The 14,100-nt window shown below is 36.0% G+C and overlaps 1 protein-coding gene across 1 annotated transcript; it reads left to right on the plus strand.

Annotated features, from left to right (window-relative positions):
• The first annotated feature begins 1,084 nt into the window (after window positions 1-1,084).
• lgi1b (leucine-rich, glioma inactivated 1b) lies at window positions 1,085-13,790 on the plus strand. The gene is made up of 10 exons (XM_041973057.1): window positions 1,085-1,476; window positions 1,622-1,693; window positions 2,634-2,705; window positions 3,826-3,897; window positions 6,963-7,034; window positions 7,736-7,905; window positions 8,146-8,310; window positions 9,682-9,902; window positions 10,357-10,603; window positions 11,037-13,790. The coding sequence occupies exons 1-10, from the start codon at window positions 1,271-1,273 to the stop codon at window positions 11,384-11,386; spliced, it is 1,647 nt and encodes a 548-aa protein (XP_041828991.1). The 5' UTR covers window positions 1,085-1,270; the 3' UTR covers window positions 11,387-13,790.
• The last annotated feature ends 310 nt before the right edge of the window (window positions 13,791-14,100 follow it).

Consider the following 14,100-nt stretch of genomic DNA (forward strand, 5'->3'; position numbering starts at 1 on the left):
GTAGTAGTAGTAGTAGTAGTATTTTGTTCTCTTTTTTTCTTTTTTAGATTAATTTAGGCTGATTAATAGATAATATGCAAATCATTCATTAACCCATCTGTCCTTACTGAGTCCAGATAATTATCACACACACATAGCTCGAGTAGAAATCGACAACACAGGGGGAGTACAAAAAGAGGCTTGAACATCTATTTTGGAACAAATAGCCCAATTACACTGACTAATTGTCTCCTCCTTCATATCATTTATCTCTACTGAGGAACAAACGATTTACAGGCTTTTGAAGTGTGGATTGAAAATAAAGAGGTCATTATTCCATTTGAATATTCTGAAGATAAGAAAGACCTTGGATTATGATAAACTGCAGGAGTGAAAGTTCACCACAGTCTGGAAACAAAAGTCCAGTGTTTCATGACTTTCAACTGGATTTAACAAAGGCCTTAGTGTGGTCTCCAAAGAAAGAAGAAGAAGAGAGGAAGGAATGCCATCATTAATTGTCTAAAAAATAATAAAAAAAAATAATTTAATTCAGTGCTGTGTTTACTATGTCTCGTGTCTCTGTGTTATTCCTTTGAAACCCATCTTCTTTTCATCGTTAATGTCATTATCATGCCAAAGCAGCGAAGAAAGGAGGCGGCATTTAAATGAGTGGGGCAGGTGCATTTGCACAGAGCCTCATGAATAGCTGCGTCCCATTAGCCATGCACGGCTCTGAAGCGCGCATAAATAATAGCTGGCAGAGCTGATAAAAAAGCGCACCTTAGGGCCTCTTCCCCTCCTCCTCCATCTCTTTCTTTCTTTCTTTCTTTCTTCCCTTCTCTGTCTCTCTGATAGGCTTTTTTCTCTTTTATGGGGGCGACAGTCTACAAGGCCACTTCTCTGGAGGCAGTCAAATAAAAAAACGCACAATTTCTTCTTTATTTTTTTTCTTTTCCATTCTTTTTATTTTCGTCTTGTACTTTTCGAGGATGAGATCATTTTTTTTTCATGCCAAAAACGTAAGATGTTATCCGGTCTGATGTCCCGTCTGCCCCGCATTTGTAATCCTGCGCCTTGCAGAACAAATCTGCTGGAGTGGTGCCTTCCTGTTGAGACGCAAGAGGCATAGTCACAAGCCACATCAAAGCTCAGCTGCTCCAATTTTATTTAAAAAAAAAAAAGAAAGAAAGAAAGAAAAGAAACAAAATCGCGACCAAATTCTTAGCGTTGGTGTTCGCGACTGTGATAATTAGCAGATTTGCCCTGCAAGTTGCGCGTACAGAGAAGTAGTATGACAGAAGTAACGGGATACCCTGGCAGAGGATGGAGAGGATGGACGCTCCTGGTTTGGGTCGCTGCTGTCAGCTTGGTGTTAACAGACGGACGGAGAGTCAGACAACCCCGATGTCCCACTGGATGCACTTGCACTAAAGACAATGCCCTGTGTGAGAATGTCCGATCCGTGCCTCACACTTTCCCATCCGACGTCGTTTCACTGTGAGTCTAATCTGGATTCTTTACACTTGATTTATTTGTGTCAAGTAGGCAATAATCCAAATGTATTACCAACTGGCAGAAAGCGATTTATTACTTCTTCAATCTGATTTCCATTTAAATAAGCTCTCTTTCTCAATTTATACAGATCTTTTGTCAAGTCTGGATTTAATGAAATCACAGGAGGAAGCTTTGTTCACACACCTCACCTGCAACTGCTGTAAGTATCTATCTATCTATCTATCTATCTATCTATCTATCTATCTATCTATCTATCTATCTATCTATCTATCTATCTATCTATCTATCTATCTATCTTGAACAATGCAGTGGGGCCATGTCTCCCCAGGGGACTGTTTAGAGGCTGATATGGAGATTTAAGGGGGATTCTCCATAATGGTGTCACGATTATGCAATAGACCACATGGCTAGAGCAACTAACAGCAGGGGTTGGTTACAGAGGAACAGTGTGTATGTGTGTTTTGGGTAAAGTGCAAGAAAAAACACCAAAAAGCTTGTTATGGATGATGTTTTAATTTAGAAACACTGTTATTATTCATGTCGATGTTTATTAAGCAATTTGTCATTGCAAAAGTACAATCTAATGGCTAAGTGGGGTTTAAGTGTGCTTTTGCATTTCACAATACATATCTTGTCAGGCTGTCTCCAAGCATCACTTTGTCTCAGTCAAATATTTGTCTTAGCATCCGATTCTTACTCTTACATTAGACTAAATGACTGAATGAGGATTGAACTTTTCTTTTTTTAACATTTTGGTGCTAACCTTTGCAAACCTTTAGTTCAACTGCATTATAACCAACAAAATATTTCATAATTCATCCAACAATGTCATATGATGACATAATATTGATTAATGCTATCACTCAGCAAACCATAAAAAAATCACAAACACATTTAAAAATTGCATATTGATTTTTTTTATTATTATAATTAGTCAATTCAATCTATCTGACAATGTGAGGGATTACAAGTTACAGCTAGAAGTAAACACAGATTTACTCACATAGTCTACTGATATGGTGAATGTGCGACAGTGGACATGGGATTGAGACTAATCTAAAAATATGTAGTCTAAAGGTGTGATGCATTCAGTGGAGTCAGTTTTGGTTGCATTTTTGTTGTTGGATTTCTTTTTGCAGGTTGTTCACAGCAAATTCATTTGACCTCATTGATGAGGATGCATTTCAAGGTTTACCACACCTTGAATACCTGTGAGTATTTTCTTTTTGATATATAAATTGTTAAAATATACAGTTTACATGTTACCATCAAGGGAGTGAATGTCATGGTAAAACTGTGCCTTTAATGCAGTCTTTGTACACTTTCCTTAGGGGGTAGAATGATGTTTCCTCTAATCAACACAAGGTGGAAATTATAGAAAAAAGTACTGTCAACTTAATAGGAAGTTTAAAGTATGTTTCATACTTTTTGTAGCCTTCACTGTGTTTCTAGTTGAATTCTTGTTATTTGACCAGTCTCCTTGAAGTGACGAAGACAGAACTGACAGAATTATGATTAAATGTCTATTATTATCCTATAACGGACCCCTTTCCCAAAATGACTATTTTTATACAGGACCAAAATATATGAGATAGGTTGTTAATGTACAATTCTTCACTTGTGTAAATCTACAATCTTCTTTCTCTGATGTGCACTGAGTTCCTGAGACATCCTCATCAGTATTGTGTATTTTTCAATTCAGTGAAACCAGTTAAACCAATTACTGAAGCTATCAGGAGCACTCAATGATGGACACCAACAGCAACATAAGTATAAGTTGCATAATTTTGATCCTGTATTTACTCCAGGAAAACCATATTTAAATCTATAATAGAAACCACCAAAGTCCTAATGTTGTCATGACATTCATGTCCAAGATGAGTATAAGTAAACTTTTATCCAGAACTGTGGTTTATGTTCATTTGCTGAAGAGTCATAGAATTTAGAGGGGGGAAAGCTGTAGATCTTTGATTTGTGACAAGGTTCTTTCACACGTTTTTACTTATTCAGCTCAATTACGGAAGGATTTTTGTTATTACCGGATATTTGCTGCACTTATATAACTCCCAGCTCAACATCAGCTCAGACATATAAGCTCATATTACTGAAAACACGTGTATTTCTGTGTGTCATGCCATTTGATGTGATTTTTTTTATAATTATTTCTTTCAGTTCATATAAGTACTGCATGCTGTGTTATTTGTTACATCACTGTGGCAAATATGTTGTAGATTTTAGGGTCACTACAGGTGATATATGGTCATATTTATACAGGATAATTTGCAGTGTTTATCTTTGCTGGTTCATCTAATTACTACTTGTCATTTACAGATTCATTGAAAACAACAGAATTGCATCCATATCCCCTTATGCTTTCAGAGGCCTGAAGGCTCTGATACATCTGTAAGTATTCTGTCTTCCAGATGTTAGGTTGGAAAAATTTAACTTCTTTGCTTTCTTTCAAGCTTTCCCAGTTAAAAGCCTTTCACAAAAGCAGCATATAGAGGGATGTTTGCAATATCTGTGCATCACTTTCCTTTTTCTGTCACTGAATCACTTTGTCTCTGTCTGGAATGCAGAGGCAGACAAACTGCTGTGGGGGGGTCAGCTAACAAGGTGACTCCCTAGAGGTGTTATCTGGATCAGGTTGCAGAGGGGCAGAACCTAATGTCTTATTGCCTATCAGAAATATGACTGTAAACTGGAATTATTCTGTGGTTTGCTCTATTTTTCCCCTTATAACAGTTATTACTGTAAGTTGATTATTAAAGTATACATTTAAAATAATACCAAAACCGGCCAACACCATTGTCTAAAGTGTCGACAACTCTGATTTAGCATACTGTGAGTGCAATAAATGAACCTCAGCATCACTTCCTGAAAGAGAAATTCTGTTATTAAAAATATTCAAAGGGAGAAACAATAGAAAAATTGTAAATGGTAACGAAGTGCTGAGCTTAAAGGTAGCTGTGAAACGTGAGGGACTTGTAGGTCAAGTCTAAAAATAGTTGTACTGTAACCATAGACTGGGTGACCTATAATCTGTCCCTGACTCTCCAACAGGTTGTTCCTAGCATATTTTGAGTTTGTGCAGCATCATGCAGCATCAGGTATAAATAGATGTACAGGTAGCTTTTTACAGCTTCTTTCAGAAAAAGTCAACTTAAGATAAAGAAACCCAAAGAGTTTTTTTTGTTTTTTGTTTTTTTTAAGGAACAAAAAATAGCATAATTTCATTGCATTATTCCAACCAAGAACTGTTGTTCTGAATCCTAGACGTTTTTTATTATTAATCTTGTTCCAAAACCTGTGCTAATTTCAAAGCATGGTAGTGGCAGCACCATGTTCTGGGTCTGTAGAATGAATGGAATAATCAAGACAGCGGATTATATCCAAAATTCCCTGTTTTTCTTGAAGCTATATATATATATATATATATATATATATATAAAGTATACTCATGTCCCCATTCCTGTTGCCAAGTCTCCAAAGCAAGGGTGCTAAGGCTGGCTTGCTAGCTCTGGTTGGTGTTGTTGAATTAAAGGATAAACAGAAGCAGTACCATTCTGGGTATTACAACTTCACCTCTGACAATCCCAAACTTTCTGTATGTGTCTTCTAAGAAATATTCCTCTATGAGGTTGCAGCACCCTGCATCCACTTGTTGGCAATGCTATCTTCAAGGTAGTTTTAAAATGCAGGCCACTTCTCTGTAAAATTCCTTTCCATTTCTTCTTTTTTTCCAGCAATTTAATAAAATGCACATAAAATGTCCATACACATAACTCTGGAGCATTGTTTGATGTATTTCATCTTCTTTCAGCATTTGATAGTCCAAATCTAATTTTAAGAACATTTGCACCCCCTCTCTCCGTGATCTTTGCTGAGCAAAAAGGTTGAAGGCTAAACAGTTCAGTGTTAAAGCCCATGTCTCTAGCAAATATTCCAGCATGTACCTTATACACAACATATACATGTCTCATGCAAAAGCAAAACTTTTACATAAACAAAATGAGGATTTGCACTATGTATGGGCACTTTAAATGTAACCCCTACAGTAAATACATTATTAAAGGGCACAGGCAGGAGTCTTGTTTTAACTCTGTTCTAGCTTATCTGTTTGGAGAGTGCATTCTTGCACACACACAAAGTAAAAATGGTCTCTCTTCCCTGAACAGCGGTCTTTCAAATGAATAATTCAGCTTTCATCTCTTTCTGTTGTGCTGTTTTGGAGTTCAGTTCAGCTCTGAAACAAACCATATCTGTGAGCTCTGTTTGTTGGCTGATCTTAAGTGTCAGACAGAGATGCTATTCACTTGAGAGCACTTAGGTTGGCAGTGTTCTAGGTGGTTAAAAGATAAAATAGTGGCATGGATTTTCAGAGTGAGCAATAATAGGAAAATTATGTTTCCAAAAAACACCTGAACACCATGAAAAAATGTGTGGAAATATTATGTTTTAAAGAAGTTGTCACACAAGCTTGTTTGTTTTTATAACTGTGTTGTTTAATTAAAAGCAGAATTTGGTTTGGTTTTGTCTTGCTGAAAAAAGCAAGTCCTTCCCTAAAAATTATCTGGATATTCTCTGTATCATTGTGCACTGATGTACCTCGATACCATCACTAATGTTAACTTTTGAATTCCACATTGTGATAACAAGCCTGCTGGTACCTCCTCTCTTTTCTATGTTTTCTAACATAGTCTCATTTTTTTAAAATTATCATATTGTTTATTCATGTCATTAAGTCCATATAAAATAAGCTTGGACCTACAGAAGTACTCCATAGTGCATGGGATGATTTCTTTTTATTGCAGCACAATAAGCTCTCTATTCAGCATTGGTTTAATTCCCCCTCTTATATTTTGGACTATTACTATTTAAAAATCCCCAAGCTCTTGCTAGTTTCCCATTGAAAAATGAGAAATCCCTAAAGTAATTTTATTTCCCATAGTTCTCTACTTATATTTACCTTTGAAATACTTTCTACACCGAATCAGGCCTGCTGTAACATGTTGCTGGCAGTAAACACAAAGTTAGCATATATTTCTATTGAAATCTTTAAATTCTAAAATTTATTTCTGCTACATTTCATTAAATGTGCAGACTTTGTGCATATTTCGGTAGGAAATCATATATAAAAAATAATTTACAAATCACAGCTTTTAACATTTTGCAGTGTTCCAGTTTCAACTGTTACCTATAAATCTGATGTATAAAAAGCAGCATGTAACTGAATTTCCAATCATATTCAGCATTTATCAATTCAAATATTTTACACGGCTGGGTTATGTCACGTGAATATGATCAGATTTCATTACTATGGATGCACGGTTGCTTGTTTTTTCTGCCCTTTCTCAAGCCACTCTTGCTTAAAAAAGAATGGAGGAGTGGATCTGTCTACTGTCTGCAGAGGTACAGTCTACTTCTAATTCAGTTACTATACTTATTTGTTCCTCTTTGCTGATTAGGAGTCTGGCTTACAACAACCTGGAGACGCTGCCCAAAGATGTTTTCAAGGGCATGGACGCTTTGAGCAAAGTGTGAGTCTGCAAAGTGTGTATATGCATACATGTGATGTGTTTTGTATGTATTTAATGTAACTGTTTTATCTTTTCACTTACACTTTCAACAAGTTCAGAGTAAAGGTTATGCATGAGTATAGCACAAATGTAATATTTTTCTAGGGTAGTTATGGTTTAACAGTAAATGATGGGTGATACCTTTGTTTGTTTGTTTTTTCATTTGAGGCCATGGTGCTGAAAACATAAGGAGTGAGGTGATGAAAAAGATATAAAAGCATAAAAAACTCTTTCCAATTACAATAGAGGAAAATAAAAGGATACAAGTCTAAAAGAAGCAGGGGGAAGCTTGGGTTAGGATGCCAGAGCGTCTGAGTAAACAATGAACAGGTCTATCATGGAAAAAGAAGCTGGATCCTGCCTTTGGTCATGCTGACATAACCAGCTGGAACAATGCCGGTGTCTGTGGATTCATTACTCTCATCCAAGGTTAATAGCTATTCAGACCATGAGTGGGTGGTGAGCAGAGAGTACTCAGAAGATAGGACACTTGTGGTGGCTTTTTTGGCTAGATGCCATAGTACAACCACGTAGAGGAGAGACAGGAATTATAGCAGTGAGGTGAACTTGAACAATGACTGGTCAAATAACAAAAAATACTAGTTTTAAGGGCATGTATTGCTGATATTATCATTTAAAATATGATCTATTTGTGTATGCAGGGATCTGCGAGGCAACAATCTAATTTGTGACTGCAAGCTCAAGTGGTTGGTGGAGTGGATGCATCATACCAATGCCACCCTGGACCAGATCTACTGCAGCGGCCCCCCCATTCAGCAAGGGAAAAAGATCAATGACCTGCTGCCACATTCTTTTGACTGCATCACGGCAGGTATCATCTTCTAGTGTCTGCCCCCTTATCGTACAAAAATAGTGTGTAGCACTGTGACTTAACCACCCAGTGTCTCTCATATCTCCTTCCTGTCCTTATCAACAATTCTAGAGCTAATGTTAAAGTGACAAAAAAATGCATAGTAATGCTTTTTCTGCATGTTTAGACAAGAATTTGTGAGCATCAATCAACTGCTATTGAGATAAAGGACGAATTTAATTGTTGTGTCATACTTTTCAGAGTTTGCCTCCTATCAGCTGCTGAAGTTTGAGTCGATTTCAGTGGAGGCCTTCACCTTTGGTAACGAACAGTACGTTGTGTTTGCCCAGCCCTTTGCTGGGACATGCAGCTTCCTGGAATGGGATCATGTTGAAATGACCTTCAGAACTTATGACACCATTGAAAGTGAGTTTAAAAACAAGCGAATAGCAGACAGCACACTGGAAATTTACCTACCTCAAATGATCTGTAAGCGTTCATGATGGCATCACTGAAAGGCAGAGTGGAACTATCTCTTGATTGTATTGTATCGATAAGTCTCACATAAACCTACTTAAACTTGAGTATTTGCTTTACTCCTCATTGATTAAACTTACAGATTTAAGAACTAGTTACTCTTCACATTTATACTTAAGCTAGAAATATAGTAAGCAAATAAAATATATTCTTCCTACACAGACGACAAAACAAAGCAGAATACAATATAGTATGCACTAATATATCAAGCAAAATCAAACAGTAAAATGGCAGAAATTAAGATATAGGTTCAGCTAATCCATGGAAATTTCTGTGTGCAACAGATAAGAAAATAAAACAAACATACATAAAACACTGTGAATAAATGTCACATTTTGTTAGCTTGAGTTAATTTAAGATGCACTAAGGTAAAGTTAAACACTGTCTTCATGATTAATTCAAATCTAAAAATCTTGAGGGATTTATGGATACTGTGGTGGATGCTGAGGCAAGAGAGGAGAGAGCCCATCTGATTTGTTATCATTAATGCATCAGTGCACATGGCATTTTAAACTTGCAAGCATATGTCAGAACCATTAATGCAGAATGGTTTATACAGATTTTAGAGCAAGATGATACCAAATAACACTTAGCATTTATGACTCCCTAGTAAAATACACCAGGTTTAATGACACAGGAAAAGCTGAAATCCCACATGGAAAAATATTTTTGCATTCAATAATACATGCATGGGTCTCATTTGTCACAAACAAAATTAAAAGGTAAACATGTATCTGTCCCAATGCTCTTAAAAAGTATTACTGGCATCAAAGAGATAAAATATGAGATTTTTTTTAAATAATTTAATGCAAAATTATGAATTTGATTTTCTCTCTCTTCACTAAAATATCTCAAAACTATTTACATTTATCTAGCGAGCTTTGTAAGAATTCACAAGTTTAGATTTTCCAACTATACAAAACTACTTACAATTACCTCCAAACTAACAACCAATAAAAGTAACTTAGTCATGATGCAAAAGGAAATATGTTGGTGATTTATCACAAAGACCCTTTTCCATATAATCTGTTTTTTTTTTTTTTTTTTTTTTTTATTATTATTATTATTTTGCTGATAGTCCTTTTTATAACAGATTGTTTTTTTTTCATTTATAGGAATTAAATTTTGACCAAAGATTTTTAATTGCTGTTTACTGATGCAAAACAAAGTCTAGATGACTTTCTATTGCTGTTGATACTATTATTATCTGACTATTGCTCTCTTGTGCATCTTCATTTCTTCTTTGTTTTTACTGTTAAGGCACCTCCACTGTGGTCTGCAAGCCCATGGTGATTGACAACCACCTCTTTGTCATTGTGGCCCAGTTGTTTGGAGGCTCACACATTTATAAACGTGACTCTTCTGCCAGCAAGTTCATCAAGATCCAGGATATTGACATCCTGAAGATTCGCAAACCCAATGACATTGAGACCTTTGTGATCGATGGGGAGTCTTTCTTTGTGATCGCTGATAGCTCTAAGGTTGGGCCTTTTCCTCATCTTTCTTTTTCCACACTGAAAAAAAAAAAAAAAAAAAGATTGGAGCAGAAACATAAACATTATATAGCTGACATTTATGGTCAGCTTGAAGAACAGTAACAGTTAGGCTTTTGCACTTGATACCAAAATATTGTGCAGGTGTTATTGTGTAAATAATGTCAACATGTCTGGTGTTTTTTGTGCAACATGTCTCGTGTCTGCTCCTGCTTGGTCTCGTATTGCCAAATCTTTGCATATGCCTCTACATATACTTGGGGGACACTCAGGAACATGCATGTTTATTTTATAACTAATTTTCAACTTGTAATAATTGTCTTTAAAAGCCATTCTTAATTAAAAATATGTATATTTTATATAATAGACACAATATAATATTAAAAAAACAACATGCTTTGAGGGAAACTAATCTGAGGTGACATACATGTTCCTCTTGCAGGCTGGCTCCACAACTGTGTATAAATGGAACGGCAATGGTTTCTACTCCCACCAGTCTCTCCACCCATGGTACAGGGACACGGATGTAGAATATCTGGAGATCTCCAACAAACCCCATCTGATTTTGTCCAGCAGCTCTCAGAGGCCTGTTGTGTACCAGTGGAACAGAAGCCAAAAGAAGTTTGACCGCAGGACTGACATACCAGACATGGAGGATGTCTTCTCTGTCAAACATTTTCGGGTAAAAGGTAAGAACTGAAACTATGAGGAGACTCTATACAGTGTAATATTGGTGAGTTCTTTCTCCTAATGCAATGATTTTAATACTCAAATTGAGTGAGACCGAGGTGTGTCATATGACTAACATTTTGTTTGATGGGTTTGATTTTTACTGTAATTTATGATACAGTAGTTCCTTATTGCTTGGAATATTAAAGGGAGGGTTCACTTTGAAGTTTATGTCACTTCCATAAAACCATAACTTAAATCATTTTTATGAAATATGTCCTATAACTTTTTCTTTCTTAAAGGGTGATTAAATCATAGGAGGCTCTTTGCTGAATTGCTTTTGAAAAAAAGCAATAAATTATTTTAGAATTGTGTAGAGTGTTTTCTAGGTTTTCTCCTGCAGGTCTACATTTAGTTGCTGAACGTCTACACTAATCTTTGTCCTTTTCAAAGGTGATCTGTTCATATGCTTGACAAGATTCATCGGGGACTCCAGGGTGATGCGCTGGGACGGTGCCATGTTCAAGGAGGTCCAGACATTTCCCTCCCGTGGCTCCATGGTGTTCCAGCCAGTCTCCGTCGGCAACTGGCAGTATGCCATCTTGGGCAGCGATTATTCACTCACGCAAGTCTACCAATGGGACACTAAAAGGGGCCAGTTTGTCCCATCTCAGGAGCTGAGTATCCAGGCGCCTCGAGGGTTTTCTATCGTTTCCGTTGACAACAGGGTGTTTCTGCTTGCATCCAGCTTCAAGGGAAAAACTCAGATATATGAGCACCTCATGATCGATTTAAGTAGTTAAACACAATGTTTGTTTGTGAAGCATTGTTTTTCAGATGGTTTGTTCTGTGATTTTGTTGGACTTGTCAGTCCTCTCTGAATCCCCCCAAACTTTTTTGACCATGTAGTAAACAAAATGAGGCAAATATTATCTACTTCAGTTAAGACAGAACTTGAGAACCTGAAGCAATTAATTGGTTATGATTAAGTTTATTTTAAAATGTCTGACACATAACCTATTTTTCACATTTCCTTATATCTAATATTTGGTAGCCTGTTTAAACTAGTTGAGAAGTCCCTAGTATAGCAATCCTTACTTTTTTAAATGCCTTACTCACCATTTCAAAAATTAATTTCAGTCTTTTTCATTATATAAAACTCATGAAGTCACCAATTTGTCTATCATTCAGACGACATTTGCTACTGTTATAAGACTTGAATACTCTGATTTCTGTCTATAAATTACTTTTAATTTTTCTTGTAGGACTTAGTTGAAGGAAAGGTCTAGATATTTGATAATGTTGCTAAAGACAGAAATATTTCTTTTAAAAGGAAGGGGTACAGTTTTGAAACGTTCTTAGTGTTCTTTGGAATTACTTAACAATTCATTTCAGAAAAACTAACTCCAGTGTAAAGCTGTTGAGTACAGATATGTGAAAAATGAAAGGAAACTGGTGAGAAAGTCTTTTCGATGTTGAGCTACAATGATTTGCCAAAACAACTTCAACACAACACAACACCATTTTATCAAAGGTATTTTGGGTTTTGATTATTGTGGTAAATATGGCAGAGTAAAGGGCCAAAGATAAGACTTTTGAGCACTTGGTTGAAGTTATGTAGCAGGAAGCTATGTTCCCATGAAGCTAGCTGATTTAACCAGTGATAAGCCAGCACTAGCTTAGGGATGCTAGTCGTTAGCCCATTCAAGCTAATGCACAGTTAACAATATAATCTAGTGAGTATGCCTCAGATATGAGTTACCACACAGGTAGCATGAGTTGTCCATGTCTTATTTGCCACCTCTTCCATTATCATTGTCGTTGGTCAGATACATAGCAGTCTTACTTTTACTGTGCTAAATAAGTGCTGTCTAACACATTGTTTCAAGATCTCCTATACTGTAATATTTCTTTAGGTTGGAAGGTTGTGACTGTGAAGGTAATAACATATGATTCATACCCATCCAACTATTCATTGGTCCCTCATAAATACTGTTTGAGGGCATAATATCATATTAGAAATTATCACTCGTATAAATAACAATAATAACAACAATAATAATAATAAGGGAATGGAAATGGTTCTTTTTACAATTAAGGCAGTCATTGTGAATAATACCTTATTTGTAGTGAGCTTAACCTCTAAGGACTACTGCACCAAGTATGATATAGTCCAAAACATCCACCAGATCCCCTCTTCATTCGGGTTAAGGGTTTAGGTTTTTAACTTTGTTTGGTCACGTCTTTGGATATGTGTTTAGAACACTTGTATTGTCACCCTGTAGATTTTTGTTGTTGTTGTTTACAAGAGTTAAAAAGATCAAGGCTTTCTAAATATCTGTTGAATGACTGGAAGTTAAAGGGATTCATGTCTCACTCTGCTTGCAGTGGCATTTGATAGTGTTTTACAAAGATTATTTTACAAATGTAAGAAAAAAAAGTTTTCCCCCTACATTTAAATCACCAGATGGCAATATTGGGGTTAGAGTATCAGTACAAGACCTAACGTGGTAATACAGCCTTTCAACTAAATTAAGAATTATATCATCCTTGGCAAGTAGTCAACTTGCACTCCTCCAGTATTTTTTTATTTACACTTAAAGTGTATTGAAAAATCTACAAAACACTGTGAGAAACTGAGAAAGATAATTACATTGAATGCTTGCATTATAGACACTCATAGTGTTGGTTTCTGATGAATGACTCACTAGAAGCATCCCACTGTGTCACCCAGCCCTCTCTCTTTCACTGTACTCTTACCCCTTTTCTCCCTCATTGACAAAACAATTGTTGTCTTTACTCCACAACTCAAAGCCAACCACTGTGCTGCACATGCTACCTGTGCTTTCATATGGTCCTCCTATTCTCAAAGGAAACTGAATATCGATAACATTTAACAACATCCCTGACTACAATTTGCCAAATATAGTGTTTATGTGTTTACAATACTGTGTAAAGTAATTTATTTTACTTTTGTATGTAGAGGGAAGCAGACTCATTGTTATTTTTATAGTATGTAGAATTTATTCTAGAAATAGTAGAAAAACAAAGAACACTCCTTTAACATGCCACTCTGCAAAACACTAGATTTACTTGTGTCAGTCTAATCTAGTTAGTTAAGTTGTAATCTTTTTAGTTGTCATCTTGCTCATTGTATTTTATGTAAAGTAGTAATAAAATGCTGAATGAGACTTTTCATTTAATTTTTCTTGGTTTGCAGTTATACTTTTGTAAAGCTGACGTATTGATCCTATGAGTTATTATCAATACTGTTGTGACCTGCTTTTACCACCCCCTCCTTTTTTAGGTGTTGATAATACTTTTCCATGATATTTAGATACAGTTTGGGCACTGTTTATTTTTTAAACACAATCTTAATATTGCTGTTTTGAAGGGGAAAAAAAAGATTAATTAATACCCTACAGCTCAACTTCCAAATTAGCAACATGAAAAAGCAGGTGGACAACAGACACATACTTTAATAACCAAGTACAAATACTGAGATATAGCAAGAAGT

The sequence above is a fragment of the Melanotaenia boesemani genome, chromosome 21, assembly GCF_017639745.1.
Source record: "Melanotaenia boesemani isolate fMelBoe1 chromosome 21, fMelBoe1.pri, whole genome shotgun sequence".
NCBI lineage: Eukaryota > Metazoa > Chordata > Actinopteri > Atheriniformes > Melanotaeniidae > Melanotaenia > Melanotaenia boesemani.